The sequence below is a fragment of the Ranitomeya imitator genome, chromosome 3 (genome assembly GCF_032444005.1).
Source record: "Ranitomeya imitator isolate aRanImi1 chromosome 3, aRanImi1.pri, whole genome shotgun sequence".
NCBI lineage: Eukaryota > Metazoa > Chordata > Amphibia > Anura > Dendrobatidae > Ranitomeya > Ranitomeya imitator.
This window is the reverse complement of record NC_091284.1, coordinates 832,838,046-832,856,225: the sequence shown is the minus strand read 5'-3', so window position 1 is coordinate 832,856,225 and position 18,180 is coordinate 832,838,046. Positions and strand designations below refer to the sequence as shown.

General features: G+C 48.0%; 1 protein-coding gene across 4 annotated transcripts in view; it reads left to right on the top strand.

Moving 5' to 3' along the window:
* LOC138671370 (beta-arrestin-1) overlaps nt 1-18,180 on the top strand; it is a 319,598-nt gene that overhangs the window by 216,858 nt on the left and 84,560 nt on the right. For all 4 annotated transcript variants that reach the window (XM_069759481.1, XM_069759480.1, XM_069759482.1 and 1 more), the window contains exon 2: nt 13,731-13,761. In XM_069759481.1, the coding sequence (XP_069615582.1) occupies nt 13,731-13,761 (31 nt within the window). The remainder of the gene's footprint in view (nt 1-13,730; nt 13,762-18,180) is intronic.

The following is an 18,180-nucleotide window of genomic DNA, read 5'->3' as shown; positions in this document are numbered from 1 at the left end:
ACAGGGGCCGATATGGAGATACAGGGGCCGATATAGAGATACAGGGGCCGATATAAAGATACAGGGGCCGATATGGAGATACAGGGGCCGATATGGAGATACAGGGGCCGATATGGAGATACAGGGGCCGATATGGAGATACAGGGCCGATATGGAGATACAGGGGCCGATATAGAGATACAGGGGCCGATATAGAGATACAGGGGCCGATATAAAGATACAGGGGCCGATATGGAGATACAGGGGCCGATATGGAGATACAGGGGCCGATATAGAGATACAGGGGCCGATATGGAGATACAGGGGCCGATATGGAGATACAGGGGCCGATATGGAGATACAGGGGCCGATATAGAGATACAGGGGCCGATATGGAGATACAGGGGCCGATATGGAGGTACAGGGGCCGATATGGAGATACAGGGCCGATATGGAGATACAGGGGCCGATATGGAGATACAGGGGCCGATATGGAGATACAGGGGCCGATATGGAGATACAGGGGCCGATATGGAGATACAGGGGCCGATATGGAGATACAGGGGCCGATATAGAGATGTCGCCTAATATTCCCAGGTAGAACCAAAAATGCAGAAAGCGAAGCTGAATGGAAGGCTGACAGCTGCAGAAATCAATGCTGAGACTATGGGATGGACACATAATGGCAGGTGAATCGTCCTGGCGCCATTCAGCCTCTAACCCTGAGGACTGGCTGATAATAGATGCTAAGTGCCATCAGCTTCCACCTGCTGTACCTGCTCCCGGAGGCCGACCTCCGCCCTGGCGGACCCTTCTGTCTCACTGCTCCATACTACACATTATTAAAGGGTCCAGATTGAACAGTCCCTCTTCATACGAGGTTTCCCCCACCGCGGGTTCTGCTTCCTGAAGCCCCTGAGATCAAACCATAGTCATTGGTGCTCTGCAATGCAAAGGCTTTATTTCTTTTTTTTTTTTGCAGTGCCAGGCAAGAGGATCCATTAGAGGGTTAATTCCACGATTGCATTACTTCTCACACATACAGAGCAAACTGTAGATCAGGGCTTTTTCTTGCACCTTTTGTCTGTTTTCCTTCTCCTCTGTGACTCTAAGCTTTGCAGAGCTGAATGGGTGATCCGCTTTTTATCTGCTAAAACTACATTTCCCAGCAGCACCCCGCTCCTCCTCGGTGCTGCAGGCCCCTCTGCTCTTCTCTGTTCTACAACCATATGTGCAGGTAGGAGCATCCTAGAATTAAGATTAAATATTTGTCAATAGCATTGCTTGCAAAATGGCCCCCAAAAAATAGAATTGCGTAAAGATTATCTGAGATTACATTATCAATTTGGTAATAACCCTTTATCTTAACAGACACCTGCATCACTGAGACTGATACTGGGTGCAACTTGTTACAAATTGTTTGTATCCATTCTTCAAAGGCCATAAAAGTCAGTGAGGTAGTAATGCGAAAGTATTTTCAGCACTTTAGCAGCAATAATGATGGTTTATAATGAGTGTTTGGCACGTGGTTGATGAGCAAGATTTTAGCTAGTTCGGCGGTTGTATATCAGTCACATGGTGTAGCTAGATAGTGTCCAGTGTGGCTGCGAAATTTACCTTCCATCACTTTATTTTTTTGGACATTACTGAAGTCCACAGACAAAGCCAGCAGGGCACATGTCCTACAAATGTGTTGTGCACTGCTTTAATTGTGCTCCATGAACCAGTATAGCATTCTAATTAATATTTGATCACTAGCTAAATGTGAAGCAGCCGGCTGTATGCCACCTTGTCATTTTGTGCTGTGGTGATATAAATCTGTCTGCAGACCTAAGGCACATTAAAAAAATTATAATGTTTCAGCTGCAAAAAGTTAGACAACCCGCTGTATCACACTTTGTCATTTTGTTGGGTTGAAATTAATCTGTGTGCAGACCTCACGCACATAACCAAAAAATGTTTTTTGTTCCTAGTGTCATACAGTAAGGGACCTGACTTTAAAATAGTTTAATAAATATAAATCACATTTTTTTGGTGATTATACTAAATAGTAAATCCCAAAACAAGTGGTGCTTTCTAAATAAAATATCTTTTATTGAACACAAATAAAACATAATTAAACATACAATAACAGAAAATGACAAAAAAGTGCAAAATCCAATAAAAATTGGGACATAACCATAGGAAATCCACCAAATCTTGTAACACTACGGTGTGACTGAATGTGAAAAGAGCTAGATACCACGCAAAGAGACCTCTCATTGGGTCTGATAGGGAAAATACCATAGCCAATACTAGCCATATAGTATACTCATGTCTAAAACTTAGACTATCATGTGCTGTGGCAGTTGCGGCATAAGGTACACTATATAAGAAAGCCCTTACAACCAAAATGGTAGATGCGAGGATAACGCTCCATAGAGTAAAACAAATACGCATTACCAGAAGTGTGTGGTGTGGTCTTTCCTCGGCGTCCCTCTGCCCCGACGCGCGTTTCACTGACGGCTTCTTACTTTAAAATAGTTTGTAGCATCTCGTGTTTTATAGAGGCCTGATCCAGAGGCCACAAAAAATTCTTGTGTTCCTAACGTCATACAGTACGGGACATCTGACTTTTATGTTGTTTGTAGCATATCTTCTTTGTCATACAGGCCTCATCCACACTCAATTCTTTCTTCTGTGACTAACACGATGCAGCACACCCACACCATATATCACCTTGGAATTTACTGTCGCTGAAATTCAGTTGTTTGCAGAGATGGTGCAGAGTTTAAAATCTAATTTTTTGTTGCTAATACTGTGATCCTAACACACTATCTGAGCAACATGCCTGGGAAAAAGCAAGGCCGTGAGGGAAAGGGAATTAGGCTTGGTGTTCAAGGTGTACGTGGGGTAGGTGGTAAGGTTAGTGAAAGCACTAGTGCACCAACGTCACGTCCTGTGCAAAGACATCTGACAACTTCGGTTACTGGATGTGCTACTCCACTACCTTTCTTTGGCAGATGCCCAGCGGTACACCTTGTTGATGAGGCCCAGAAAGAGCATGTGCTCGAGCGGATGGCAAGCGGCACCTTCAAGTGACCTCTCCTCCTCTTCTTCCACCTCAACATCACACCCAATACAGTCCACAGAGGTGGCACCCAAAGTCCCCTTGCTTCCCCCCGCGTCCCAACTATCCAATCATACAACTGACTGCACGGAACCACAGATGGGCAAGTCTGAAGAGCTGTTTACACATTCTATGCCATGGTCATCAAAAGTGTATTCAAAAGCTTTGCAGAGTCAAGAGGAGGAAATCTGCACCGATGCCCAAATTTTTTTTTAGCTTGGATCCGGGGCAGGAGGAAGTACAGTCAAAATAGCATCCTGACCCTCGTCATCATATGTTAACCCCTGAGGGGAGGTGATCCTAATGGGATTCAGATATCTGAGGCTCATGCGGACTGTACTGTAGTGTCAGGGCAAGAAGAGGAGGAGGGTGACTCCAAGGGCGAGGAATGTGATAACACAGAGGATGATGATGTGTTAGATCCCAGTTGGTGTGAACAAAGAGCCCCCCAGCTGAATAGGTCATCTGACCAGGAAGACGAGGCTGTGGCTGTGGGGACAGGCGCTGCTTCACAAGTCTTGGAATCCCCAAGGCTTGCAGGCCAAACCTACATTTAACACTTCCTCCACTGTTTCTGCCTCCTCCTCTATCTCCTCCAGGGCCTTCACCTGTGCCCCCAACTTCTGCCTTCACGAGACACAAATTCTAACAGTGCAGAGTGAATCCTCACCACATCTGAACTGCACAGCCAGGGATCACTGTGATGAGGTAGTATTAAAATGTATATGCCTTGGTGATCACAGTCATTTAGCTAAAGAGTTGTGGACAGCTCTCCAGGCTGAGTTTGATCAATGGCTGTCTTTGCTGAACCTGCATCCAGGGAAAGCCGTGTCTGATAAAGGTGCGAGCCTGGTGGTGGCCCTATGGCTAGGCAAGCTCACACACGTGCCTTCCATGGCTCACATCCTCAACCTGATGGTACAGCATTTTCTCCTCCACTATCCTGGCTTGGGTGACCTCCAGAAAGGATGGAAGCTGTGCGCTCATTCCAGAAAGGATGGAAGCTGTGCGCTAATTTCCACCATTCGCACCCCTCTGATCATTGACTTGCATCGATACAGAGGTCTTTGTCATTGCCAGTTAACAAGTTGATATGCGATGTGCCGACACAGTGGAATTCCACTCTACACATGTTTCAGCAACTGTGGCAGCAGCAACGAGCCCTGACGCAGTATGTCATGTCATATAGCCTGAGCCAACGCAGTACAATTGTTACCCAGCCATCAATACAGCATGGGCATGGACGTCATGTTAGAGCCCGACATAGGAGTGCCTTCTTGCTGCACCATCTGCAGCATGATCCCCGTATAGTTATGATTAGGAATACTGCTGACTACTGGGTTGCCACTCTATTAGATCCACATTATAAAACCAAATTTTGCTGGATGCTTCCTGCCCTAGAAAGGGACCTGCGAATGCTGGAGTATCGAAAGACACTTTTACACAACCTTAAGAGAGCTCTTCCCCAAGACAGCAGTGAAAGCACACAGTTTGCATCGCAGCTCTAGACTTCCAACCTTTCGCACCTAAATTTGTCAACGCCAAAACATTAGCAGCAGCAGCAGTGGTGTAAGTAATTTCCGTGAGACAATTATTTTAGACCAACTCGTGCACCAGCATAACAGAGTCCAAGTCTTACACGTGGTGAATGACTGGAGAGGATGGTGCAGGAGTATCTAGAACTGAATATCAATACCATCAGGGAGGGTTTGGACCCTTTCACATTTTGGTCTTCCAAAAAGGATGAGTGCTCACCTCACACGCCTTGGAGGTTTTATCGTACCTGGCTGGTGGTGTCCTGACGGATAAGCACAGTCGGCTGTCCCCTGAAAGTGTACACTGCCTAACTTTCATCAAGATGAACAAGTCATGGATCTCCAAGGACTTTAGCATCCCAATCGCAGACTGTACAGACCAGGTGATATTGCATTTTTAGTGTGATTAATTAATCTCACGTAACTGCACTCTGTGATATCTTTGATGTGGCTTCTGTGGATGCTGCTGATGATGTTAACACAAGTTTGTGGAAATGTGAACAGTCATGGTTGGTCTACATCAGCTGGGTTAGCTGTAGTGGAAGACGTGTCAGTCCGAATTCTACTATTTCTATTCTTGTGACCGTTATTCCACTTTAGTGGTGTCTGCCAATAATTTTTGGAAATGTGAACACTCCTGGTTGGGTGTCCATCTGCTGGATTGGGTATAGTGGAAGACCTCCTGGTTGAGTCTCCTTCATGGGTGTTGCCTGTAGCTGTAGGCCTCCAACACTGTCAGGCCTCCACTTCCTTGTACTCAACTACCCGTGTTACAATCCTTCCATTTTTCTGACAATGGCAGCCTACGACACTGATATTTGTCCCCAGCATGAAAGCAGGTAGAGGTGTTGCATGTGGTATCAGGGCTCCCACCACAGGAGGTCTACACCGATCCCTCACCCACCTCGTCTTATTGTAATGTTCAGTTGAAAGCTGTAAATGTTGTCCCAGACCCCGATACCTCATGCCTGGCTGATGGCTGCAGTGCCATGCTACAGTCTGTACTGTGGGTGAATTGAGGCCACTTTCCTGGTGTCTGTCCCTCATTTGATGTCTTTTCTCAGCGTTTGGGGCCGTTGTAAGGTGTTGTGCGTTTGTTTTTGCCTCCCATTGACCTGAATGACGTTCTGTAATGTTCGGAGAATATTTGACAAATTAACGAATATTGCAAATTCGGCAAACGTAATCCGAACCAAACATTGTAATATTCGCTCATTTATAAGGAGCGATTGGACTGCAGAGGGCCCATATACTGTCCGGGCACAGGGGCCTCTTCTGTCTGTCTTCAGTTGCTCATTAAGTCAAGTATCAAATCAAGTATTTTATTGAAGCCCTTCAAAGGCATCAGCTAAGAGCAGGGGCCACAGTTGAGGGCCCCTGGGTGGTGGGATATTCTGCGGGGCCCCCTTCCTCCCGGGAGCAGGGTTAGGACGGTTCCGCTCTGTTTTCTGTGGCTCCATTGCGGTTGGATGGCCGGTCGCTCCGGGACGCCGGTGACTCCGGGACGCTCCTCGTCGCCGCTCTCTGCAGTTCATGCTCTTGAAGCTTTTCCAGGTATTGAAGCTTCAGTGCGGAAATCCTTTCATCCCAGGAAGCGAGATTTCCATGGTGGAGCCCTCCCCGCGCCGTGTGCGTCCTGACCGAGCATCGACTGCAAAAACGATCTGGGTGAGCCGGGCCGCAGAGCTGAATGGAGCAGCGATCGATCCAGCCGAGCGCTCAATGAGCGGAAGGGGCCATCTCCATTAACCTCTCATGCTGCCTGGATGGATCCTGATAGCACAGAGACAGAAACAGACTGGCCAATACACGCTCCACTGCTGAAATACTCTGTGCTGCTGGGAGGACCTGTCTTCTTCCACTGTGACCTCAGAACACCCACTCCTGAAATACTCTGTGCTGCTGGGAGGACCCGTCTTCTTCCGCTGTGACCTCCTGTAAGCTCAACACGCTCCACTGCTGAAATGCTCTGTGCTGCTGGGAGGACCCGTCTTCTTCCACTTTGACCTCCTGTAAGCTCAACACACTCCATTGCTGAAATACTCTGTGCTGCTGGGAAGACTCGGCATCTTCCACTGTGACCTCAGAACACCCACTCCTGAAATACTCTGTGCTGCTGGGAGGACCCGTCTTCTTCCACTGTGATCTCCTGTAAGCTCAACACACTCCACTGCTGAAATACTCTGTGCTGCTGGGAAGACTCGGCATCTTCCACTGTGACCTCAGAACACCCACTCCTGAAATACTCTGTGCTGCTGGGAGGACCCGTCTTCTTCCACTGTGATCTCCTGTAAGCTCAACACGCTCCACTGCTGAAATACTCTGTGCTGCTGGGAGGACCCGTCTTCTTCCACTGTGACCTCCTGTAAGCTCAACACACTCCATTGCTGAAATACTCTGTGCTGCTGGGAAGACTCGGCATCTTCCACTGTGACCTCAGAACACCCACTCCTGAAATACTCTGTGCTGCTGGGAGGACCCGTCTTCTTCCACTGTGATCTCCTGTAAGCTCAACACGCTCCACTGCTGAAATACTCTGTGCTGCTAGGAGGACCCGTCTTCTTCCACTGTGACCTCAGAACACCCACTCCTGAAATACTCTGTGCTGCTGGGAGGACTCGTCTTCTTCCACTGTGACCTCCTGTAAGCTCAACACACTCCATTGCTGAAATACTCTGTGCTGCTGGGAGGACCCGTCTTCTTCCACTGTGACCTCCTGTAAGCTCAACACACTCCATTGCTGAAATACTCTGTGCTGCTGGGAAGACTCGGCATCTTCCACTGTGACCTCAGAACACCCACTCCTGAAATACTCTGTGCTGCTGGGAGGACTCGTCTTCTTCCACTGTGATCTCCTGTAAGCTCAACACACTCCACTGCTGAAATACTCTGTGCTGCTAGGAGGACCCGTCTTCTTCCACTGTGACCTCAGAACACCCACTCCTGAAATACTCTGTGCTGCTGGGAGGACTCATCTTCTTCCACTGTGACCTCCTGTAAGCTCAACACACTCCATTGCTGAAATACTCTGTGCTGCTAGGAGGACCCGTCTTCTTCCACTGTGACCTCAGAACACCCACTCCTGAAATACTCTGTGCTGCTGGGAGGACTCGTCTTCTTCCACTGTGATCTCCTGTAAGCTCAACACACTCCACTGCTGAAATACTCTGTGCTGCTAGGAGGACCCGTCTTCTTCCACTGTGACCTCAGAACACCCACTCCTGAAATACTCTGTGCTGCTGGGAGGACCCGTCTTCTTCCACTGTGATCTCCTGTAAGCTCAACACACTCCACTGCTGAAATACTCTGTGCTGCTAGGAGGACCCTTCTTCTTCCACTGTGACCTCAGAACACCCACTCCTGAAATACTCTGTGCTGCTGGGAGGACTCGTCTTCTTCCACTGTGATCTCCTGTAAGCTCAACACACTCCACTGCTGAAATACTCTGTGCTGCTAGGAGGACCCGTCTTCTTCCACTGTGACCTCAGAACACCCACTCCTGAAATACTCTGTGCTGCTGGGAGGACTCGTCTTCTTCCACTGTGACCTCCTGTAAGCTCAACACACTCCACTGCTGAAATGCTCTGTGCTGCTGGGAGGACTCGGCATCTTCCACTGTGACCTCAGAACACACACTCCTGAAATACTCTGTGCTGCTGGGAAACCCGTCTTCTTCCACTGTGACCTATAAGCTCAACACACTCCACTCCTGAAATACTCTGTGCTGCCCTTCGCCTTTCAAACTGTAATTATCACTGTGTGACCTTGCAAAAAACGGGCATGCTCTTCTTCTGAAACACTCTGTACTGCTCTCACGTTGTACCTCTGTCTGTGACCTCCCACAATATCAGAATATTCCTTTCCTAAAAATACTCTGTGCTGCTTGGAGGACCCTTGCGCTCTTTCCTATGTAATGATCGGCCTGTAAACTCCTACGAGCTCAGCACACTCCTCCTGAAACACTCTGCTCTGCTCTGAAACTATAAGCATGCTGTAGTTCTGAAACACTCTGTGCTGCTCGGAGGACCCAGCCTGCAGCACTATTTAGTCTGTGTTCTCCTTTGTGGTGATACTTAGTACCCATAGTAAGTTTTGATGTGGGGTGTACTCATTTTTGCATTTACTAATTTGAGTAATACTAAAAGATTTATTAATGAGTTATACTATTCACCTCACTGTTCTATGAAACTCAGAATTGGCAAAAGTTTGGAAATCATTTTTGTGCGCTGTGAAATATTGATGAAATTGTTACTTTCCAGAAGGGTGTACTCATTTATGCTGAGCACTGGAGCTGCGGACACAATACGGGAGCATTTGGCTGAGACTGTGCAGTTTATTCACCGTTTATTCATGTATTGTGGCCCCTATGAATGTCCTGGGATTCGGGCCCCTTCTTGATCATTTTGCAGGTCTGAAAATTTATTTCTTTTACTAAAAGAAATGCAAAATATTTGTTCCGCGGCAGAAGATACAATGTAACACCCTGTCCTGTAGCAATGATATTTCTTAAAGGTACAGTACAGTCAAAGATAGGCAGCGGAACATCACAGGCATCAGCCTTGAAAATACTCTGGATATCTAATAATGGAGTAATAATCATTGATTTGCTGACGTTGTATATAAGTCCCAGAATTCTGTGCAGCTCTGCCAGAAGTGAAATCTGTGAATAGTAGATTAGTGTGAGAATCTAATGCCCTCTGTACCTATCCAGAGTATAGCCGACCGATGAGACCCCATGCGATCTCGAGCTTGGGGCTGCATCCAGTGACATACTGCTAATAGTATCACTCGGCCCCCCTAACTTGTATCGCACTTTCAACTATATCGGCATCCTGGATGGCAATACAGCTGAAAGCAATGATAGAACAGCGATCCGTGCGCTCCCTCCTCCTTGTCTGACGTCTCAGGGCGCGATAATGTCACTACATCTCGCCTGCTATGCCAAGCAGTGCAGAGCTTCAGCTGAGGAGAATGCAGCAGTGCAGTAACAAGGAAAGGTGAGTATTTTATTTTTTTACGTAGGAATGGGGGTGTTGGAACTGTCATACTGTGCGGAGAGTTGTGTGGAGTCCATCATACTGTGTGGAGGTCACTATACTGTGCGGAGGGTTGTGTGGGGGTCATACTCTGTGGAGGGTTGTGTGGGGCCCATCATACTGTGTGGAGGCCACTGTACTGTGTGTAATTTTGTGTGGGGGTCATCATACTGTGTGGAGGTCACTATACTGTGTCGAAGGTTGTGTGGGGGACATCATACTGTGTGGAGGGTTGTGTGGAGGTCATCATACTGTGTGGAAGTCACTATACTGTGTGGAGTGTTGTGTTGGGGTTATCATATTGTGTGGAGGCCACTATACTGTGTGGAGGGTTGTGTGGGGTCATCATACTGTGTGGAAATCACTATACTGTGTGGAGGATTGTGTGTGGGCCATCATTCTGTATGGAGGCCACTATACTGTGTGGAGGTTTGTGTGGAGGTCATCATACTGTGTGGAGGCCACTATACTGTGTGAAGGGTTGTGCGTGGGTCATCATACTGTGTGGAGGTCACTGTACTGTGTGGAGGGTGGTGTGTGGGGTCATCATACTGTGTGGAGGTCACTATATGGTGTGGAAGGTTGTGTGGGGGTCATCATACTGTGTGGAGACCACTACACTGTGTGGAGGGTTGTGTGGGGGTCATCATACTGTGTGGAGGCCACTATACGGTGTGAAAGGTTGTGTGGGGGTCATCATACTGTGTGGAGGCCACTATACGGTGTGGAAGGTTGTGTGGGGGTCATCATATTGTGTGGAGGCCACTATACTGTGGAGGGTTGTGTGGGGGGTCATACTGTGTGAAGGCCGCTATACTGTGTGGAGGGTTGTGTGGAGGTCATCATACTGTGTGGAGGCCACTGTACTATGTGGAGGTCATCATACCGTGTGGAGGTCACTACACTGTGTGGAGGGTTGTGTGGAGGTCATACTGTGTGGATGCCACTACACTGTGTGGAGGGTTGTGTGGGGGTCATCATACTGTGTGTGGAGGCCACTATACGGTGTGGAGAGTTGTGTGGGGGTCATCATACTGTGTGGAGGCCACTATACTGTGTGGAGGGTTGTGTGGGGATCATCATACTGTGTGGATGCCACTACACTGTGGGGAGGGTTGTGTGGGGGTCATCATACTGTGTGTGGAGGCCACTATACGGTGTGGAGGGTTGTGTGGGGGTCATCATACTGTGTGGAGGCCACTATACTGTGGAGGGTTGTGTGGGGGTTATCATACTGTGTGGATGCCACTACACTGTGTGGAGGGTTGTGTGGGGGTCATCATACTCTGTGTGGAGGCTACTGTACGGTGTGGAGGGTTGTTTGGGGGTCATCATACTGTGTGGAGGTCACTATACTGTGTTGAAGGTTGTGTGGGGGACATCATACTGTGTGGAGGGTTGTGTGGAGGTCATCATACTGTGTGGAAGTCACTATACTGTGTGGAGTGTTGTGTTGGGGTTATCATATTGTGTGGAGGCCACTATACTGTGTGGAGGGTTGTGTGGGGTCATCATACTGTGTGGAAATCACTATACTGTGTGGAGGGTTGTGTGTGGGCCATCATTCTGTATGGAGGCCACTATACTGTGTGGAGGTTTGTGTGGAGGTCATCATACTGTGTGGAGGCCACTATACTGTGTGGAGGGTTGTGTGGGGTCATCATACTGTGTGGAAATCACTATACTGTGTGGAGGGTTGTGTGTGGGCCATCATTCTGTATGGAGGCCACTATACTGTGTGGAGGTTTGTGTGGAGGTCATCATACTGTGTGGAGGCCACTATACTGTGTGGAGGGTTGTGCGTGGGTCATCATACTGTGTGGAGGTCACTGTACTGTGTGGAGGGTGGTGTGTGGGGTCATCATACTGTGTGGAGGTCACTATATGGTGTGGAGGGTTGTGTGGGGGTCATCTTACTGTGTGGAGACCACTACACTGTGTGGAGGGTTGTGTGGGGGTCATCATACTGTGTGGAGGCCACTATACGGTGTGAAAGGTTGTGTGGGGGTCATCATACTGTGTGGAGGCCACTATACGGTGTGGAAGGTTGTGTGGGGGTCATCATATTGTGTGGAGGCCACTATACTGTGGAGGGTTGTGTGGGGGGTCATACTGTGTGAAGGCCGCTATACTGTGTGGAGGGTTGTGTGGAGGTCATCATACTGTGTGGAGGCCACTGTACTATGTGGAGGTCATCATACCGTGTGGAGGTCACTACACTGTGTGGAGGGTTGTGTGGAGGTCATACTGTGTGGATGCCACTACACTGTGTGGAGGGTTGTGTGGGGGTCATCATACTGTGTGTGGAGGCCACTATACGGTGTGGAGAGTTGTGTGGGGGTCATCATACTGTGTGGAGGCCACTATACTGTGTGGAGGGTTGTGTGGGGATCATCATACTGTGTGGATGCCACTACACTGTGGGGAGGGTTGTGTGGGGGTCATCATACTGTGTGTGGAGGCCACTATACGGTGTGGAGGGTTGTGTGGGGGTCATCATACTGTGTGGAGGCCACTATACTGTGTGGAGGGTTGTGTGGGGGTTATCATACTGTGTGGATGCCACTACACTGTGTGGAGGATTGTGTGGGGGTCATCATACTCTGTGTGGAGGCTACTGTACGGTGTGGAGGGTTGTTTGGGGGTCATCATACTGTGTGGAGGCCACTATACTGTGTGGAGGGTTGTGTGGGGGTCATCATACTGTGTGGAGGCCACTATACCGTGTGGAGGTCATCATACTGTGTGGAGGCCATTATACTGTGTGGAGGGTTGTGAAGAGTGGGGGGATTAATTAGTATGGGGTCTCATGTTTTCTATGCGCGCCCCTAGAATAGCAGACGTCCTCACCCTAACCCTGGTGGCATCAGCCCCATCCTGAATGGAGCAGAGGCTGAGCGTGCAGCTACTCTTGGGAAATACCTATAACACTGATATACTGCGCTATGGAGGGTTATTATACATTATTATGGGGTCTTACGTTATGTAGCTACATTGTGTTCCCCCTTATAACACTTTCTGCCGCCCGTCGCTCCTTCTGCAGGTTTGGATTATCAGCTGCCAGAGAATGTTGTGTAGCAGACGACTCCGGGCCTCTTTACCTTTTAGCGCCCATTCTCCTAATTTTTTTTGCAGGGGGATTCTCCAACTTTCAAAAAATCTCTAAATTGTTGCCGAAATGTCCCCCAGTTCTAGCAGAGTGTTTTTTTTTATTATAGTTGCATGCACCAATTCAATGGATTCTAAAACTTTTTGCTTTAAAAAGGCCTCAAAAAAGTAAAAAAGATACAAATAAAGAGCAGTTTTGTTTTTGCTTAAACTTCATGAACCTGTCTGCGCCATGTTGAAGAATTTGGCGAAAAAAACCGGAAACAAATTACACAAGACAAAATGAAAAGTGACTTAAAAAATCCAGAAATGAAGAATTGGGCCCTTGATTTCATATTTTTTTCATTTGTTTCCATTCTGTGACCGTAATCCTGCACAACTACAACTGTGTGGACTGATACAATGTAACAAACCAGCAGAGAGATTCCCGTCACCGCTGCCGATAACGATACAATAGTTTCCAGTTACTGTCACTGAATGGAAACAAGCGTTATCGTTCACTGACAGCTGAGATCCTGAAAATAGTGAGAGACTGAAGCACAAAAGGAAGGAGGAACAGGGACGGAGGCAAAAGAGTCATGGAGTTGGTTCCTCTAATAAGTTTCATAAAGCTGTAGAACTTCTGTAGTCAGGATTTTGTTCCAGGTCTCATTTTACTTTTCCTGTTTTATGATCAAATATTCTCCAATCACATTCCAAGCTGCAGCTACAATTTTGCAGTGAGCTGTGATCTGACTGAACATGAATGACAGTCGGGCAGGAGTCGTGACTGCAGCTTTAGATGTGACCGGAGTATAAATAGTTACCAGAAATAGAATGTAAATTTACCCGAGAGGAGAGTTGTGCATGTTGGATCAGACACACAATGGCCGCCGCCGTCATAGTGATCTACACATTATCCTCTTATTAGTGTGCATGTTCCTTTAAATTCTAATCTATATTTTTTTCTCTCTTTCTTTGCAGAGTATTTAAGAAAGCCAGTCCTAATGGCAAGGTGAGCGCCTGTACTGCCAGATGACACATACATCAATATCCTAATACAATATTAATGCATTCATTTCACAAATGCTGCTCTGGCTGTGCTGTTAATCTGCACACAACACTCAGTAGCTTGTTCTCCAGTCACAGCCAGAGCTGCATTCACAGTTCTGCCGTTTCATCTTGTATTTTGCTTTAGTCACAGCCAGTGCTGCACTCAAATCTCTAGTGTTTTATTATGTCTTAAACATCAGTTCTAGTGTTTTACATTCATCTTATATTTCGGTCACATCCAAAGCTGCATTCACAGTTCTTCTGTTTTATCTTACGCTGTATTCACATCCAGAGCAGCATTCACAATTGTGCAGCATTATCTTGTATTTTACTCTGGTCATATCCAGAGCTGCACTTATAGTTCTAATCTATCATTATGTCAGAGATGCATTCTTGATTCTGCTTTGCTGTCTTATACTGCAGTCACACCCAGAGCTGTATTCACAATTCTGCAGTTTGATATTTTATTATCTTCCAGTCACATCCAAAGCTGCACTCAGTTTTAATGTTTAATCATATCTTATACATCAGTAACATATAGAGTTCCATTCACAGTTCTGCTGTTCTATCTTGTGTCTTACTCTGGTCACATCCAGAGCTGCACTCGTAGTTCTGCAGCGTCCTCATCTTATCCTAGTTCATATCCAGAGCTGCACTCGTAGTTCTGCTGTGACATCATCTTATCCTAGTTCATATCCAGAGCTGCACTCATAGTTCTGCTGTGTCATCATCTTATCCTAGTTCACATCCAGAGCTGCACTCATAGTTCTGCTGTGACATCATCTTATCCTAGTTCATATCCAGAGCTGCACTCGTAGTTCTGCTGTGACATCATCTTATCCTAGTTCATATCCAGAGCTGCACTCATAGTTCTGCTGTGTCATCATCTTATCCTAGTTCACATCCAGAGCTGCACTCGTAGTTCTGCTGTGACATCATCTTATCCTAGTTCATATCCAGAGCTGCACTCATAGTTCTGCTGTGTCATCATCTTATCCTAGTTCACATCCAGAGCTGCACTCATAGTTCTGCTGTGTCATCATCTTATCCTAGTTCACATCCAGAGCTGCACTCATAATTCTGCTGTGTCATCATCTTATCCTAGTTCACATTCAGAGCTGCACTTATAGTTCTGCTGTGTCATCATCTTATCCTAGTTCACATCCAGAGCTGCACTCATAGTTCTGCTGTGTCATCATCTTATCCTAGTTCACATCCAGAGCTGCACTCATAGTTCTGCTGTGTCATCATCTTATCCTAGTTCACATCCAGAGCTGCACTCATAGTTCTGCTGTGTCATCATCTTATCCTAGTTCACATCCAGAGCTGCACTCATAGTTCTGCTGTGTCATCATCTTATCCTAGTTCATATCCAGAGCTGCACTCGTAGTTCTGCTGTGACATCATCTTATCCTAGTTCATATCCAGAGCTGCACTCATAGTTCTGCTGTGTCATCATCTTATCCTAGTTCACATCCAGAGCTGTACTCGTAGTTCTGCTGTGACATCATCTTATTCTAGTTCATATCCAGAGCTGCACTCATAGTTCTGCTGTGTCATCATCTTATCCTAGTTCACATCCAGAGCTGCACTCATAGTTCTGCTGTGTCATCATCTTATCCTAGTTCACATCCAGAGCTGCACTCATAATTCTGCTGTGTCATCATCTTATCCTAGTTCACATTCAGAGCTGCATTTATAGTTCTGCTGTGTCATCATCTTATCCTAGTTCACATCCAGAGCTGCACTCATAGTTCTGCTGTGTCATCATCTTATCCTAGTTCACATCCAGAGCTGCACTCATAGTTCTGCTGTGTCATCATCTTATCCTAGTTCACATCCAGAGCTGCACTCATAGTTCTGCTGTGTCATCATCTTATCCTAGTTCACATCCAGAGCTGCACTCATAGTTCTGCTGTGTCATCATCTTATCCTAGTTCACATCCAGAGCTGCATTCATAGTTCTGCTGTGTCATCATCTTATCCTATTTCACATCCAGAGCTGCACTCATAGTTCTGCTGTTTTATCTTCTCTTACTTCTGTCTAGGGATCACATTTGACTCAGATTTAATAATCCGCTGCCCGTCCTTTAGTTATACAGATTCTGCACATAGAAGACACTTATTATCTGCAATGACCCTGGCTGGAAAATATCCATGAGCAAATCTGTGTCATGACCCTCTGGCGCCCCCTGCTGGTTCTGCTTCTCAGGACCAATAGCCACAGCCGGCCCCGGTGATGTCACAGGCTGCTGGTGACATCACAAAGCACAAACGCCCCCTCACACATCACATACTCACCAGCAGAGCTGTTTGATTGTCCGGGAGCCGCTCAGCAGGGGAGGTGCTGATTAGACTAATTTGCATAAAAGGGGCAATTTCCAGGACAAACCTGATTAATTGGAACGGAGCCCAAACTGTGTGAAGGATTGGGATGATATTACAGCTCCGCACTTGTAGGACCTAACATTGCAGAGTGGCCGAGGGGCCCCCGAGCATACGGGGCCCCTGCAGAAGCCTCTGTTGTCCATTTACCACATCTGATCGGTTTTTGCCATTTCTGAGTCTTTAGGTTTTTCGTGCTTCGCTCATATCTGTCTAATCTGAAAGCGCCGGCAGAAAACCCGAGATCATAAATCCTGACGCCGCGCGCTGCTGTTTCCATGGAGATCAGAGATGTAGAAAAAATGAAAAGGTTTGATCATTAAAAGCTGTAAAAGAAAGAAAAGCGATGAATTCATGGGGCCAGGACCCTCGCTGAGTGAAACGGAGAGTGAAGACCCTCGCTGAAAAAAAACAGTTCATGAAGACCCTCACTGAGCGAAATGGAGAGTGAAGACCCTCACTGAGCGAAACGGAGAGTGAAGACCCTCACTGAGCGAAGCGGAGAATGAAGACCCTCACTGAGCAAAGCGGAGAGTGAAGACCCTCGCTGAGCGAAGCGGAGAGTGAAGACCCTCGCTGAGCGAAGAGGAGAGTGAAGACCCTCACTGAGCAAAGAGGAGAGTGAAGACCCTCGCTGAGCAAAGAGGAGAGTGAAGACCCTCACTGAGCGAAGCGGAGAGTGAAGACCCTCACTGAGCGAAATGGAGACTGAAGACCCTCACTGAGCGAAGAGGAGAGTGAAGACCCTCACTGAGCGAAGAGGAGAGTGAAGACCCTCACTGAGCGAAGAGGAGAGTGAAGACCCTCACTGAGCGAAGCGGAGAGTGAAGACCCTCACTGAGCAAAGAGGAGAGTGAAGACCCTCACTGAGCGAAGCGGAGAGTGAAGACCCTCACTGAGCGAAATGGAGACTGAAGACCCTCACTGAGCGAAGCGGAGAGTGAAGACCCTCACTGAGCGAAGCGGAGAGTGAAGACCCTCACTGAGCGAAGCGGAGAATGAAGACCCTCACTGAGCAAAGCGGAGAGTGAAGACCCTCACTGAGCGAAGCGGAGAGTGAAGACCCTCGCTGAGCGAAGAGGAGAGTGAAGACCCTCACTGAGCGAAGAGGAGAGTGAAGACCCTCACTGAGCGAAGCGGAGAGTGAAGACCCTCACTGAGCAAAGAGGAGAGTGAAGACCCTCACTGAGCGAAGCGGAGAGTGAAGACCCTCACTGAGCGAAATGGAGACTGAAGACCCTCACTGAGCGAAGCGGAGAGTGAAGACCCTCACTGAGCGAAGCGGAGAGTGAAGACCCTCACTGAGCGAAAGGAGACTGAAGACCCTCACTGAGCGAAGCGGAGAGTGAAGACCCTCACTGAGCGAAGCGGAGAGTGAAGACCCTCGCTGAGCGAAGCGGAGAGTGAAGACCCTCTCTGAGCGAAGCGGAGAGTGAAGACCCTCACTGAGCGAAGCGGAGAGTGAAGACCCTCACTGAGCGAAGCGGAGAGTGAAGACCCTCACTGAGCGAAGCGGAGAGTGAAGACCCTCACTGAGCGAAGCGGAGAGTGAAGACCCTCGCTGAGTGAAATGGAGAGTGAAGACCCTCGCTGAGCGAAGCGGAGAGTGAAGACCCTCACTGAGCGAAGCGGAGAGTGAAGACCCTCACTGAGCGAAGCGGAGAGTGAAGACCCTCACTGAGCGAAGCGGAGAGTGAAGACCCTCGCTGAGTGAAATGGAGAGTGAAGACCCTCACTGAGCGAAGCGGAGAGTGAAGACCCTCACTGAGCGAAGCGGAGAGTGAAGACCCTCACTGAGCGAAGCGGAGAGTGAAGACCCTCACTGAGCGAAGCGGAGAGTGAAGACCCTCGCTGAGTGAAATGGAGAGTGAAGACCCTCGCTGAGCGAAGCGGAGAGTGAAGACCCTCACTGAGCGAAGCGGAGAGTGAAGACCCTCACTGAGCGAAGCGGAGAGTGAAGACCCTCACTGAGCGAAGCGGAGAGTGAAGACCCTCG